We start from the raw sequence: 17,300 nt of genomic DNA on the forward strand, positions 1-17,300 counted from the left end.
GCTGACACATTATAATGTTATCCTGTAAAACTACAGCATCGTGTTGATAGAACAACTTCTCAAATGTAGCAAAGGAACAATTGAATGATTTTCATATTCCAAGGTCATTGAAATTTGACATTAATGTCATTTTTTCAAGCACTGCTCTATAGTTTACGTCTGTTGGTAGTTATATCAGCAGGTTAATGGTATCCATAATCTTTACAACCCAGGGTTTAATGTGAGGAGTACAAAGGATCCGAACTTGGGTCTTTTTTTTTAGCTGATATAACACTCTGATACAACTTTCTGGATACTCCCTCTATTAGAGCAGCTAATAAACATGGATGTCTAGTCATAAAAAGCAATGAAGTTTTGATATTAAAAAAGTTGTAAATATTTTTGGGGAAACTTTTATCTATATTTCTCTATTTAACACAGATGTCATTTCCAAAAAGATATTATTTTGAATTTATTAAAAATTTTGAAGACTTGTAGGTATGGAAGGAATTATCAAGTTATATGAATCAATGCTTTTTGGAATAACTATCTACATGTAATACAATGTAGAATGATGTCTTATCCGTCCGTCTATCTGTCTCAAGCATAAGATCTCAGTAACCACTGAACCGATTGGGCTCTACTTTTTGGTAGAAAATGATTCTGCGGTGGTTTTCAGTTATTTTCATAGGTGTTGGGACACCTCTACCACCCAAAAAAGTAAAATTAACCCCTAAACATATTATTTTTTATATATAATTATTTGAAAAAATAAAATGGTCTACATTAGCATTGCTATAATAGCGCTTTCTAAATGAACCAAAAAGTATCTTTGTGTTTTTGGTTCTTGATGATTGTACTTTCATAAAAAAATAGCACTTAATAAGTTGACCATCTAACATGACAACGCTGACTAAATTAACCAACTAACTTGTACTTGAATCTTGCTCAAAATTTGATAACTATGAAAGATAAAGTTAGCAAGAAGTAGCACCCAATTGACAAACAAGGATAAAAACATTCAGCGAAGAGCCGAAATATTCCCAATCATTATAATATCTTGGAAAAATGAAGGATAAGAAAATGTAAGAAATTGTAGCAGACATAACACACTTGTAAATAAGTTTTTTTTTCCAGTATAGCTTTGAAACCAATTAATATCCGCTGGATTAGAACCATACTGAAAAATCATGTATAGCATCGTATTACAGACAATTTTCCACGAATGTCAAATTAAAAATCATAAAATTGATATCAGTGTTGCAAGTTTTTGGGCCCCTCGGGGCTAACAAAACTTGTTTGGATCTTATAATGTTTCAATTTAATATCGGCGTAAAGAATAAAAATAAACAATTTTAAATCAAATTAATCTAATCTATCCAAAATTATCATATTTACTTATTAATGACTACCTAACTTTTTATCTCATCATCGTTTTTTCAACAAGATATAAAAAAACCTATTCAAGAACAAAAAATATTATATATTTGCTTTGCTACATATGACATAATCAAATTAAAATGTCTCCATTAAAACTTCACGAAACCTTTCAGTATTAAAACAGTAAAACATCAATTGAGTGGCTAAACAAAGTTTCTAAAAAATCAGCCATGTGACGTCATAAAAATTAGGGATAATCCATTTCTTTTTTAGGGGTGTTCTTTCCTATGTAGAATATACGTGGATGTTATTACAGGGGAAAATTGTAGTCAATTTACTTGGCTATTTTTTCTGTCAATTCGTTAATTCAGCAGTAGGGAAGAGGGTGGGGCATAGGAGGGGATGGTTATTTTAGCCAGCCACAAAGTTCACTTTATTTTAAAACATCATATTCTGGTGTAAGATCCAAATCATAACAAATCCATTAGAATATCGTTGATGTACAAATCTCAAAGACATTTTATTTCGACTATATGGCGTCGAATATAGGTGGTTATGGCTGATAAGAAATCAACATACAATGATAGATTATATAACATACAAAGTGTTAATGGTTGACATAATAAAGACATAAATATACAATATTGTAATGTCATAATTTGTTTACATACATTCTAACAGGGCACTTTCATAATCGCCGTTTATATATCCCTGTACCTTGTCTTCTTTTTCATTGTTTTACAATGACCTATCCTTGAATCCTTGGAAAATTAGATAAAAATGAAGAAGTAAAAAATGTATTTATGATGAGGCAATAAATACCCCTTAATTAGACCAACTAGGACAATATTATTACAAAGCTAAGACAAATATGTTCAACTTGAAAATAAACCCCGTATAATCATGTAGAGCAATGTACGTATGTTTATTTATAAAAATCTCATAAACGTCTGGACCGATTGGTCCAAAAAGTCTTAGAAAAGATTATCAATGATATGATCTAAAGCATACTTAATATTAATATTATTTCCAGTATGAATTCCAAACCATATAATATCCGCTTAATCAGAACCGGTTTTGATCCACACTGAAAAAATCAAGTACTGTATCGTATTGAAGACAATTTTCTACAAATAATAAATAAAAATGTTAATATTGAAGACAGTTTTGTTAGCCACCTCGGGGTTGACAAAACTAGAATAAAATAATCTCTTCATTTTACTACAAGCTGTCTGTAATACGATGCGATAAATAAATATTATAGTCTTCTTTTTTCTAGTGCTACAAATAATTTGGTTTTTATAAGGTAAATCCATCGTTCTTCCTTTTTAAAAACTACAGAGCTGGATCTTTAAATCATTTTAGTGGTGAGCCATATCGGGGTGAGCCGAATTTCAGCCAATCACAGCGCGGCATTTCATAAAATGCTGTGCTCTCATTGCATTGGTGGAAAGTTGGCTCACTCCGATATGGCTCACCACTAAAATGATTTAAAGATCCAGCTCTGATATGTTAAAGTTATATAGTTGCTACGCGCTAACAAGACCGAGGGTAATAAAGCCTTATCAGGATCTAGGTTAGCTGAAGGTATTGTAGAAATTATTTAATTTCTGGTATTTTTACTAGTTTTACTACCCAAAATAGTCATAATAAGAAAAATATTCTTCGATTTTAATTGATTTAAATCGGCTTGCATTTAAATGATTCTCTTAAAAATCTATTGAGTGAACTGAATGTTTTAGTAATATAAGTCGACTGCTGGGTTTTAGAAAAAGTAATCATACTTGACATATTAAAGAAATCTAAGAACTGATTTAACTAAACGAGTCAAACTCAAATGTCTTATATAATTCAACTAGTGGCCTTTAGGGGCACCTGAGTGAAGAATGGGGTTAAATGAAGATAAAGTGTGGGGGAGGGGGTGCATTTTTTTTATTTTCTTGTTTTTTAATTAGGTTAGGTTATATTTTTTACTGGATAGCCCCGCAGGGTTAGGCTACAGTAGGTGTATGCTAGGAGTTCAGACTATAATAAAATCACCCTTTTTCCATTTTCTTTCCTTAAAAAAAAGGTGTTCGATGCTTGATATGAACTTTGAGGGAAAGCACCACACATTAATGACTGACAAAGATAAAAAAATCCCCACAAAAACTATCCCTGTCTCTTGTTATAGAATAAAAATCCTGGGCATCACGAAATTCTTATAAACAGGGAAATGGATTTCAATTTATCAAAGTTAAATTTAAACTCCAGAAATTAGATAAGAAATGCCTAAAACATTATCATTGGTTTACCTTTTTATATTAAAAGGTTGCATATTTCACTTATTTTTGGTTGTGTTAACTTTAAACATCTCCATTTGTTTTAAATATAATATAAATTTTGTCATCTAATAGGAAAAAATTTCGTTTATGAATTATTTCAATCATTGAAGGAATTTTTGTTGAATTTTAAATCTAAAAGTCATTTTCTTATGACATTGCGTTGTTTCTATATGATTTTTAGACTTTTTAAAGAAATATGATATCTAGAAAAAAACCCGTTTATCTCTTTAAAGCTAAAGATCTCAGCAACCGTCGACCTGATCAGGTTTCTTCTTTTTAGGAACGATTTCTTACTGTAAAGGTGCTGTAATTATTTCTGGACATTTTTAAGATAATTAAAAATATCCCCTTGCAAGAAAATGCCAGCAACCTCCAACATTAATTACATGTTTCATATCGACTGTAGGCATTAAAAAATGTGGCAATAACTGACTATTTATAGATGATCTAACATTTTAATGATGTATTATGTTGATAAAATTTTTTAGATGCTATAGTCGAAGCCATTATTGCAATAAAACATATAAAAAACTGAATTAAAATCTGATGATTAATTTAAAACTAGTAATAAAATTTATCATAAATCATTACTGAACAAGTATTAAAGCCAGGCATAACAGGATAAAAAAGTTAAATAATTGGTGGGTTGGGACGGTTAACTTTCTTCCCTTACTTTTACATTTTTGAAAAAATTTGTTTAGGGGGGCTGATACTGTTTTCCCTGGAACCTTTCAGTAAGTGGGGTTGATCCAAACCCTTGCTCCAAACAAAAATCATAAAGTATGCCCAGTATATTTTCTAACCATTACTGTAAGATTAGAAACAATTTTTTGCCAGACAAACAGACAGACCTAAAGAAATCCAGCTACTTCATTACATAGCATAATTTTAAAAAAATGTTTTTAAGTTTAAGAGTAATAATAGACAGAAATATATAAAATTTCTAAGGCTGGCCTAGAAATTAGGCTGTTCTAAGATATATGGAAAAGAATATACAAGACTTAGGAAATCCTAGACTAGGCTATCCTAAAAAATCTAATAGGATTTGCCCCAAATGTGGATAATTAATGCAACTTTTTGTTATATTTTATTTTGTTAACTATAAAAAATCACAAAACCTTTCTACATTTAAATAATTTGTTTATCTCAAAGTCTATGAATTAAAACATATTGACAGATATAACCATAAATTATTTTTGATTAAAAGGTGTTAAAAGAAAATGAAAATATTGTTTATTTTTTTGTGTCTTAGGTCATTATAAACATCTATATTAAAGATTATAACAATCGAATTGTGTTCCCCCCAAAGAATGAAAATAATATTAAAAAAAAAGAAAATTTGCCCAATCCTACCACAATTTTTGAAAATATGCAAATATTATATTCAATTACTTATCCTAATCTCAGTGGAAACTGAAACATTAAGGATTAAAAGCCAAGAAAAAACAGAACATAAATGAAATTTGAAAGATGGAAAAAAATTGAAAATCTAAACAAGATAAAAAAGGGGGAGGTAGGTTTTGCTAAAATTCCGTATAGGTGTCAGTTTTAAGGCTTAAAAACAATAGTAGAACGATAATATTCACAAAATATTCCTTATTGAAAAGAACTATGGACAATTTTTTTTTAAAAATTAACATAAATATTACCGTTCTACTACTGTTTTTAGCCTTAAAACTCACACATTTACGGAATTTTAGCACAACCTACCTTCACCATTTTTGCATGAAATTTACGTTAAATTTAAAAAATAAAACCTTGATTTAAACCCCAGAAACTTGCTCGGTGGAACCAGTGTAGAATTAGATACACGTCCCACTATCTCTAATTATCTATTTTGCTTAGTTTTAATACATATTTTAAAAGCAGACCAACATAAAAGATGTTTGTAAAACCGGTAGGTAGGGTTTAAATCTTTTTATAAATGCTATTCTATAATTTAATTAGTTAGTAATAAAAAGATTTATCTATATAATACAGTAATATGAAAAAAAGATCTAAATATAAAAACCCTTGTTAATTACCTGGTTGGGGTTCCCCTTTAATTTCAAGTGATCATCAAGTATTATCTTATACTTTAAAGTAGTAAGGTTTTTTTTGTGACTGCATAGATCCGTATTGAACGACTGGATCGTCTATGTTCTCTGTTTTAGGGAAGATTTATTTAGACCCTGGGCAGGTTTTAAGCTATTTCCCATTCCTAGCTAACCCTTAAGTACCAATCTAAAGAAATAGTAGTATTATAAATTTTCTAAATATAGTCTTAAAACTTGTTGTGCTTCCAAAGTATGGTATCATCCTTGTTAAGTCCCAAATGGTTGGTACACATTTATTCAGAACGTGTCTTTGGCCTAAACAATCAAACATTCAAATCTTGCATCAAAAAAATCTACGAGTCTACGTAGCGTAAACAACGCAGTCTCATTAGTCCAAAGTGGCGGCAAGTCAATAAACATCCGACCAATCAGATATTCCGGCGGCAAATTTGAAATTTCCCCTTCAGCATTGGTATAGAGAAAGGGGAGCAAATGCAATAAGGAAGGTTGATTTTGGTTAGGTCAAGATTTTTAGGTAGTTTTATAGGTGACTTTTAACGTATAATTATAAATAATAAATATAATCATTACTAACTATTTTAAATTATATCAAAAAGTATTATTTTATTGCATATATGCCTTAATTTAAGTCCTATTGTTGTATGAAAAGAGGAAGAGTCAAAAAAAGATTTTTTTTGGTATGGGGGTAAGCAAGGGGAGAGAAAGGGAAGGCCATATTTTTGACTCAGTTTAAGATTAGAGCGTTATCTGTGTGCTTACAAATATTAGTGCTACACATTTCTATATATTTATAAAGGCTTTTCTATAATAGGTTGCATCCATAAGTCTTTAACGGATAGCTCTGATTTAGTTTTGTAAGAATCATTTAGCCAACTTTAAACTTTGTTTCTGTAACAATGTTCAATTTTAAATCATATTCTGTACGCCAATAGAAAGTAACTGATATTTTTTCCTACCAATTTTGACTCCCACTTTTATTATAGTTATATTATTGAATTGGTTTGTAGAATGGTGATTCATAGGACGACTTTTCCAATGAAACTATTAAAAGTGAACATTTACCAAACTAAGTATGTAATCATTTGATTAATTAGTAATTAATAATTTGTACTTTTTGATTTTAGATATAATTGTAACAGCTGTAATACAATGAAATCTTAGAAAGGGATTATCATTATAATAAAGAAACAAGTATTATGAAAGTTTTATTTGACAAATAACTCTAAAAAACTCTAATTTTTAATTAGCTAAGCATTAACAACTGGAAAAATTAACGTTTCTGACGGTCAGTTATAGGATATCTGTAATTGAACTTTTAGGATGTTTTTAGCCTCTATTCATTGATTACATCTACAAGGTCCACAAAAATCCACCCCTTCATTAAAAAAGTGAGGTCTTATAAATTTCTTGCGAAAACCCCTCAAAAATAGCCAACGCTCTTAGGGGAGTTTAAAGGTTTTAGGGAAAAACATCAAAATGGAGAAAAAATTAGAGGAATGTACCGCACAGTAAAAATTGTCACATGATATGTATAAATATAATATTATATCCCTACTTCTTATTAATTAGTTAAATTTATTAATCAATAATTGTACACACTAATAAAGCAGTGCTATGATTTAGTACATGACCTTTTCAAAAAACATTTGTAAAATTTGATAAAATCCCATATGGTTAGAATATGTACTGTACACAATTCTTGTCTGCTGAAACGGAAATATTATATGGAAAGCATTATTTCTTTAGTTGCCATAGCCCTTATAATTTATCTTGAGTTAAAGGTGTCGAATGTAGTCTATTTGTACCAAAGTTCTTGCTAACCTCGACAAAGGAACGAAGCAAAAAGCTAATGGTACAGGGCAATAAATGACAAATTGATACCCTATTATAGACTCCCTACTATGATAAACAAATTACCATTTTTATAGATAAAGTTATTGTTTAATTACTTCAATCAAGATTTAAGCTGACGAATGAGGAAACGTGTTTTATTTGGTACAGGTATAATTTACAGCTCAATGTCCTATCTCTCCCGGGGGCATGGTCACTAATTCTTTACATAAAATGATTAACAAGGTTTTTATTTTTTTTAACAAATTTTCTATCTAATATGCAACATTTATTTAAATATACATATATTTAATTTATTCAAATGTTTTTATTATCAAATGCAAAATATCAAAACTATAACAGTATGTAATTTTCAGATTAGTAAAATGTATTTATTAATGAGCTTTTAATATCCTATATTGAATATTCTTTATATAGTACAGCAAGAAAAATAATAAGTTGTTAAATAATAAGGATAATTTTAAAATGAGTAGCGCAGTTTTCTCAGATGTTGGAAAACCTACATCATCAGAAGGTAAAAATAGAATGAATAGATTGATAAATACATGGATAAAAAGATAAATTTATAAAAAGATGGATAGATAGAAGGATAGATAGATAGTTGTATAGATAGATGGATATATAGATGGATGGATAGATAGAAGGATAGATAGAAGGATAGATAGATGGGTAAATAGATAGATATATATATGGATAGATAGATAGATAGATGGATAGATATAAGGGTATATAGATGGATAGATATAAGGGTATATAAATGGATAGATAGATAGATGGATTGGATAGATATATAGATGGTTAGAAATATGGATATATAGTTGAATAGATAAATGGATGGATGGATAGATAAATGGATAGATAGATAGATAATCTTGTTATAACAAGTGGCAGCTAAGAAGAGGTATAATTATATCAAATATAAAACTCATCAAAGAACTTTCATATTAGGGTTGTCGTCTTAGAAATTTTATTTTTATTAATAATGATATGTTGCAGTCATATCCACTTTAATGCTATATAGTCGGGGTAGATATCAAACAATTTAGATTTTGTATCAGCCGTTGATGATATGTCCAGTATGGCAATTAAAATATTTATCTTATGATTACGCTTCTTTCCAATTATGATTAACAAGATTCCTCTTTGGGTAGATTAAAACTAGTGGTGGAAAAATTTGGAGCATATTATCTTGTATTAACCTATTATTACTTTTCTCTAACAATTTTAGGCTACCAAAGACACACACTACTTCATAAAGTTTGGACAGAGAGTATATTTGTTTTCTATTGTCAAATCTCTCTCTCTCCTCTCTCTCTCTATTTTGAAATTTCGGCAAAACCCTTTTTTTGGTTTTGATTTGAAAATCTTTGCCGTGCAAGACGTTCATACACTTCAGCAACTAAAAATAAGATTAGCTCTTATTATTTTATTTCTAGAAAAGTTTTTCTATAGTTATGCCATTTGCAGGGCCTAAAGTATCAACGTTTTTTTTCTCCAATAATTTTTGATGGATATTTGGGAAGGTTAACTTTACTGTCTGTTCGTTCGTCCGTCTGACTGAGTCTATTAACAAAAATGAGATGTTTGAAATGTTCAGTTTTAAAGAAACACCCTTGCGCAAAGATCAATGAAGAAAAAACGTTGGTAAAAGTGTTGTTTCATTCTTATAATTTCTTTTAAGATAGATAGATAATTACATTTACAAAGTAAAAAATATACATAGAAATGCTTTATAAAAATATTTTTCCCCTGGCAAAAACATATTATAAAGAAATATTTTTTCTTGATTAAAAGATCTTAGTAAATGCAGTTTGTACAACCTAAACAAAATTTAAATAAAAGGGGGAAGGGGTTAAATAACTGTGTGTTCCCATACCAAGGACCTTGTGCCTACTCTAAATTGGGTCTTCAAATCAACCAATAGTTTCGGAATTAACACAGCAAAGTAGCAGAATATTTGCTAGCAGACGAAAAATGTCCTTGGAAAAGGAGGGCAGGTAGTTATCTGTATATACTATAGATCTGTTGCCCCCCCCCCCGCCCCCGCACAAACCCCATTGGCTTTCCAGATTACTATGTCGATGCAATGATTATGTTTTCCTTTTATCAAGTTAAGCAGAGCATACCAATACTCTGTTTTGGAATTATCTCCTTTACTTGTCGAAACATTGGTATGCTCTACTTTACTTGATGTAATATTGTCATACTTTTTAACTCAATCAGAATATTATTTTTTAAGCCACATGTTAAAACAATAAATAATCCATCATAAAAAGTTTGTTTAGTTAAATGGAACGAGCGCTCTATCACTTCTGCATATTTTATTAAGTGTTTATATTTGCAAAAGCCACAATAGCAAAAAAATGATTAGTGCTTTATAGTGTAGGGGCAACAAAGGAAGCAGTTTGTGGTATTGTAATAATTGCAATTATAATGATTTTATAATGTTTATAGTTTTTACGGAAATGGTAGCTTACTAATGGAAATCTGTCTTTAAAAAAACTGGTTTAAAACCCCCCTCTTATTCCAGCTAAAAGAGCTAAAAGAATTTAACGAAAATATATATTCAAAGGACATAAAAAAAATTGCATTTCAAAATATTTCTTAATACATGTTGCGCCCTTATCCTTTAAATTTTGAATGTAAAAATAAAAAAATCGTTGGGTGATTTCGTTTTCTGAATTTTCATCCCTCCCGCCCATATTGATAAAAATAATAGCGTAGGACCTCAGAGGCAAAGCCAATTGGTCCAGTTGATAGCGATATCCTTTGCTATAGACAGAAGTCCATTTAATTACACTACCTTTTTTTGAAGATGCATTTTTTTTCGAGAATCCCTAGCACCTCTGAAATGGCTAAAGCATTACACTTAAGATACATGTCTGACAAAGCAGCAGATACTTCGATTTGATCGTTTACATGTAGCTTTATTGTTGTTGAGCCCTATTAAAAGAATTTTAATTACATATCCCCTGGTATCTTTCTGAGTGTCCCATCCCTTCCGCAAAACGATCATCACATTATCAAAGCATAAGAACCGCAAAGCGCAGACTTTATATTATTTAATAACCGCATATTCTCTTCCTTTCATGACTTTTTAAATGCCCACTGAACATCTACTTTCTGTTTGTTGCTTCATTAGATATATTAATAATTGGATCTAACATAAGATTTTCATGTTTTCTAGTAAAGTGAAAACTGCAGCGGGATAATTTTTACCCCATCCTCTCCACTCCTACTGGATGAACGAACTGAGAAATAAACGAGTTCCATGTTAGCAACCTAAATTGACCAAAAAATTTCTCTGTCATAAGATGTCTTAGAGATAATATAAGATACAATAAAAAGCTATGAGAGTATGTGGTAGTGATAACACACCCTTTCTTTCACTCTATTTGTCATCCTGCAGTAAGGAAAAGTAAATAGTTCTATTATTACTTTGTGGTAGGTAGGAATAGAAAAATAGCATCAAACCACCACACAAGCATATGAAAGGCGTCCTGGTAGCAGAACTTAAGCTACAGAGAAATTTCAGAGATCTTTTATAAAAGACGATAAATTGTACTACTTAAAATTTTAGAAGACAAGTCAATTATCTCATTTTATTTGATCACTATTGTTTAACATTTTATTTATAATCATTTCGTATTATAGTTTACTGTTTTTTTTATAATATATATTTACTTTTTATGCTCAAAATAATTATTGGTTTTATCCCGTAAATCCATTTACTCTTTGATGCTTGAGTCTTTGGTCAGATCATTACAATAGCATCTACAGATTACTGTTAGGTATTTCTATAATTTAGCTAAATTATTATGTAATACTTGGGAACATTAATTAAAACTACCCATAGTTGTCTGCTCTCCCAATAGAATAGCTTAATACCTGCATAGGACGATTATTAAGTTTTTCTAGGTTTCTATTGATTTTTAAAAGCCATTAAAGGACATACAAAAATTTAAACATAATTTAAAAATAGTTAAACGAAAATGTATTGTGAAAAAAATATCATTTTACTTTCAGACTGGGTATTTTAATGATTATTTGTCTTTTTACTTTTGAAACTTTTTTAGTAAACAGGGTCTCTGTAATCAATTGATTTCTTCAGTTTATTTTTTCGGTAAAATGTAATCACTCTTAATAGTTACTTAGGCTGTTTAGTCACTCAATAAAAGCATTGATACGTGTAATAGTCTAAAATACTTTTAGGTAGGTACTAAGGTATTTAAAAATATAGATAGTTATTAGATACTTTATAGATAGCTATATGATATTTAGGAGTATATAAAATTTATTTTTGATTTATCAAAGTGATAGCTAAAAATATTATAGAAATCTATAAATTAATTGCCAGATATTAAAACGACTGACACTTATTAAACTGAGAATGTACTCAAGTTTAAAAATTTGAAACAAATGAGCACTAATATGGTGCTTGTAATAGGTAAACTTTTTTTTGGTTTTAAGAATGTCCTTATTTTTTACATTTTAGAAAATAAATATTTGTAAAACTCAAGTAAAAACTTATATGTACAGATTATGTATTTGAACCATCAATTTTAGTTAATCAGCCTATATAACTTTTGTGCTGTTATTTAATAAACATAAGACCCTGGTCATATTACTTGATATTTATGAAATTCTACTTAAACCTAGACATTATCAATGAATGTAGAATATACGTGGATATTATGACAGGAGAAATTTAGGTTGCAATATCCCCTCGCATTTATTGGTCGGCGGTTTATCCAGTAGGAAGGGAGGGGGGGGGGAAGGGGTGAGATCGTTATTTTAACCCGCTACAGAGTTCACTTTATTTTAGAACATGAAAATCTGGTGTAAGATACAAGTAATAATCAATTACAATTGTATAGCAGCCGTAAAGCTGCCTTAAATTTGCTAGTAGCTTTAAACTAAGCTCTTTTTTTCTTTTGTGGGTTGAAAGGGTGTGTGTGTGTATATTTTGGATTTGTCTCAGGCCCATACATAGATAGAAACCTTTCCATGACACACAGACAGACATCCTTTCTATTAATAAAAGTAGTATGTCTGTCCCTCAGCCTAACAATGTTAAGCTCAGCAGGTATTGTCATCACATGAAATTTACCCCCGAGCTTTAAAAACCTATTAAAATCCGAGCATATGCCATTGAAACTGGGGTCTCATGAATTCCGCATTATGTCATGATTTTTTTATTGTCCAAAATACGCAGTTACCTGCCCAATTATTCTTATTTTTGCAGATAATTTTTTATCAATAAATTTGTTCTACATTTTATCAAAAAGCTCTATCGTTAATATTATTGTTCTTCTGAGGACAACGCTAAAAATTGTTAAATAATTTTGAAGTACATAGATTGTCTATGCAGACTTCATAGATTTCATATTTTGGCCATTGTTTTAAAAAAACGTGCAAGCTAAAACATCAATGTAGTTGCATAATGGGGTTTGTGCTTGATAGGGGCACATATATTTAAAAATTGTTACTCTATTTATTAACTTTATTAAAGCAAAAAGTGCTTCTTTTGGTACATATGACACTTTGGTGGAAACTAGGGCACATCAAAAACTAAACCATATCATAACAAAAAAGCAGTGTTTTCATTTTTCTAAAAAACTAACAATAAAAATAGCTAAATAATTTTTCAATAAAAGATCAATGATCAAATATTAATGTTATTTAGAATAGAAAAGAAAATTTGAAAGACGATTCCCCAAACCAGTTAGCATCTACCTTACAGCCAACTTTGTTCGTCAGTCTGTCTTTGTTATTAACCTAAGAAAATGTAATTTTTTGTGTGTAATTTCCCTATTTTTAATGTGGTTTTAAATAGTTTTATGTTTGCCTGTCTATAACATTTTTTAGGATCTATATGAGTTCTACTGTCCTAAAACCTTGTTTTAACTATTCAGTTTAGCTAAAGTAATTCAAATATCTCTGCTGTCTAATAGAAACACCACTAACAAAGAGTAAAATAAATGAGTATCAGTTAAGTGAAATAGTTTTCATTATCATAGACTTAGGTTTAGGAATTTATTAAAGTTAAAAAAAGATATTTGGGTGATAATTGAAAACAAAATATAACTTTTTTAACAACGCTGCTTGCTTGGAAGATTAAACATGCAAGAAAGGAGAATTTTAACAAGGATGAAAACTTCAATGAGTAGCAAAACATAAATTAGAAGAATAACTATGAAAAATACAGAAAAAGTGGAACTTTGAACTTTCTTTAAATCATTACAAACGGTCCAATGCAAAAATATAGACATAGTAGACGTTCGTAGGTCGACTGTTGTCTAAAGATTTAATATATCAGTAAATTTAGATGTATTAGCACCAACTATTGTGTTAGGATTGAGTATGTCAGTTAAGTCAGATGTATTAGCACCAACCATTATTTTAGTATTGAGTATAATAGTAGTCAAATATATTACAACTAACAATTATTTTATGATTGAGTATATTAGTAGTCAGATATATTACCACCGCCTATTGTTTTAGATATAAGTATGTCAGTAAAGTCAGATGTATTACCACTGACTATTGTTTTAGACATAAGTATATCAGTAAAGTCAGATGTATTATCACCAACTATTGTTATAGGATTGAGTATATTAGTATTACCATCAACTTTTGTTTTAGATATAAGTATGTCGGTAAAGTCTGATGTATTACTACCAACTATTATTTTATAATTGAGTATATCATTAAAGTCAGATGTATTACCACCAAATATTATTTTAATAATGAGTATATCAGTAAAGTCAGATGTAATACCACAAAACATTATTTTTGTCTTGAGTATATCAGTAAAATCAGATGTTTTACCACCAACTATTGTTTTAGGATTGAGTATATCAGTAAAGCCAGATATGTTACAACAAACTATTGTCTAAGTATTGAGTATATCAGTAAAGTCAGATGTTTTACCACCAACTATTGTCTAAGTATTGAGTATATCAGTAAAGTCAGATGTTTTACCACCAACTATTGTTTTAGGATTGAGTATATCAGTAAAGTCAGATGTGTTACCACCAACCACTCTCCCCAAGCCCTTTTCTTCTCCCTTACCATTCCCCTTCTCACAGCTGTCAACCTTAAGAGCATTATCATCACACCAACAGCTGTTAGAACTTCAGGTAAGCTGTTTTTAGAAGCTGGCAGCTGTAAAAATCTTTAAAGCCTTTCAAGTGCGGTTATCAAATATCTCTTTGTTTCAAATAATCACAAAAGAAAGGGAATAAATTCTTTTTTTTTAAGGCCAGGTATGCAGTTCAAACAAGCACTTCAGGTCCAGTACTGCCTTCAATGGCGGGAAAACCGGTTCCAGTGCCCCTGACCATCAATGCCACTGGTGGAGGCTTGGGACCAGGAGGTGGTGGCCGTGTTCCAGGTAAAGGATTTCATGCTCTTCATGCCTCTATGGGAGATTGGAGTGGGGGGGGGGATGGGGTAGCATTATCCCTAACAACAGAATAAAAATTATTATTAATTTAAGGGTATGTACTATTGAAGGTTGACTAATATACAACTACTCTAAAAAGAATCAATAGAATTGAAAAAATATACAAACGGACAGACTTTCTACTACTTACAGATCGTATCATAAGAAATTATAATGATAAATAATCCTTTATAAATTTATAAACAAGATTTATTCTTGTGTTATTCAATTCGTCCTTTTTTGTCCAGGTATGATTGGAGGTTCGAAGCCTAAGGTAGCTACTCCAGAAGTGGTTGCCAAGATCGAGTCCTACAAACGGGACAATCCAACTATCTTTGCTTGGGAAATCAGAGAGAAACTTATTGCTGATGGTAAGTCTAGTTAATTCTTATCCTTATTTTAATGCACTATTGAAACAAATATAAGCTTCTAGAATGAATAGTCATATATATGATATGATATGATCTATTAGCAGTAAATTACGAATTAATTATATTATTTTACTTAAAAATTTTTAAACGACTGTCATTTTTTATTTTGAAGCTAGAAAAACTATTTTTTCATGAAATGTTTATATTAGAAATCTTAATACATAAATTTCAGCGGCCGCAGCTGTACTTGGCAGCTGCCAGCCGCGGCAGTCGGCGGTCTTCGGGAAAACAGCGGTTGATCTTTATGAAATTTTATATGTTATAAGAAAAGCTTAAGTTTAAAATTTGAAGTCTAAGTAAAAAATTGCGGTCACAGGAGTCTTTCAAAGATTTCTGGAAACCTGCAGGATCATACCTGGAACCTGAAATTGACTTGAACACCTATATTTCAGATAAGGATTTACTACTAGAGGATAGTTTAGTGTTTTGGAAAGAAAAAATACTTAAGTAGAAAAAATATATAAGTCAAAATGACATTTTTGCTCTTTACCTGGATGACCCTGCCAGGTTTGTTGGCATCCTGTGCCCGCCAGGATGGAGATATTAAAAAAATTTAACTCTCTGTTATGTGTAATACCCATATTTAAAAATCATTCAGTTATAGCCCTCTATCTATTACACACAGAAAATGGGATAGAAAAAAATGGAGGGATTAATATATATATTTTTCATAAATGATAAAAATTAGTACTAGCATATTTGCAGGGTATGGCATTAAGATAGCTTACTTAAGTAACTGACAATAATTATTGAGCCTAACCATATGAAAATTTTTCTTAGGCTAGCCTAGATGTTAGAGATTTCTCAGCATTACATAGATATAAAAGAAGATATAAGACTTAGGAAACTTTGGCCAATATATTTTAAAGATTTGATTCTTTTATCATAAAAAGAATAAGTTTTATTATCGCCAAATAAAATTATATACAGTTTAAATTTCCAAAATGACTCTAACGTATTATGTTCAGTTTTGATGTACATTAACAAGAACAATAATGTGTATAAAAAGCACATATTGAATAAAAAGTATGTACATTTCAAGCAAATTAAAAAAAACAGCGTTAGCATTTAAAACAGTGTTGAGGGGATGGTAAACTGTCATTGTTGTGGAATATAACAAAATAAGCGTTGCTTTTTTGGAATCTCAAACAAAAATACACCAGTTTATCTTACATATGAGCTGACTAAATCCCATTTTTGTAAAGCAACTATGTCATGCATAAGGCACATATTTTAATTAATTAGAAGCTGCAATGCAATATGTAAATGTTTCGAAAGGTGTATTTGCATCGACAGATAAACTGAAAAACATGTTACTATGAAAAGCCACACTGTTAAAGCTTGTATTATCATTGACAAATAAAAGCTACGCTGTTAAAATGTGTTTAAATATAATTATTGATTATAGTTGAAAATCACCTTCATTGATGATTATTTAATTAATTTCAATTTACTGTAATCAAATTATATTGATTAGTAAATTAATGTACTTAAGTCATTATGTACAGGCGATCTACATATATGTTGTTTCATTTTCTATTTGGGTTGATTATGTCCAAAAGTAACGCAGCAATAACATGCTAATGGATTTTAATACAAATTTCTGTATTTTACAGATCAATTGGTTAGGCTTTTTAGAGAAGTTTTATTTAGACTACATTTTTGGCCCCTGGTCTTAGAATTTTACTTGAAAATGGCTTTACCTTTCTTAAGCCAAATATAAAGTATTTTTTTAGTTTCTATATCAGTCAAATTTACAAACAGATATGCTTATCAAAGTGTAGATGCAATTTTATTTGTGTATATTTTGATAAAATTAATACCACATGTT

At 30.0% G+C, this 17,300-nt stretch overlaps 1 protein-coding gene across 1 annotated transcript in view; it reads left to right on the top strand.

Annotated features, from left to right (window-relative positions):
• The first annotated feature begins 7,951 nt into the window (after nt 1-7,951).
• LOC145320041 (paired box protein 6 homolog) overlaps nt 7,952-17,300 on the top strand; it is a 34,326-nt gene continuing 24,977 nt past the window's right edge. The window contains exons 1-4 of the mRNA XM_080162479.1: nt 7,952-8,105; nt 14,594-14,733; nt 14,855-14,987; nt 15,287-15,409. Coding sequence (XP_080018605.1) covers nt 8,057-8,105; nt 14,594-14,733; nt 14,855-14,987; nt 15,287-15,409 — 445 coding nt within the window. The 5' untranslated portion in view covers nt 7,952-8,056. The remainder of the gene's footprint in view (nt 8,106-14,593; nt 14,734-14,854; nt 14,988-15,286; nt 15,410-17,300) is intronic.

This window comes from Acartia tonsa, chromosome 5 (genome assembly GCF_053477335.1).
Source record: "Acartia tonsa isolate MP-2025a chromosome 5, ASM5347733v1, whole genome shotgun sequence".
In the NCBI taxonomy this organism is placed as follows: Eukaryota; Metazoa; Arthropoda; class Copepoda; order Calanoida; family Acartiidae; genus Acartia; species Acartia tonsa.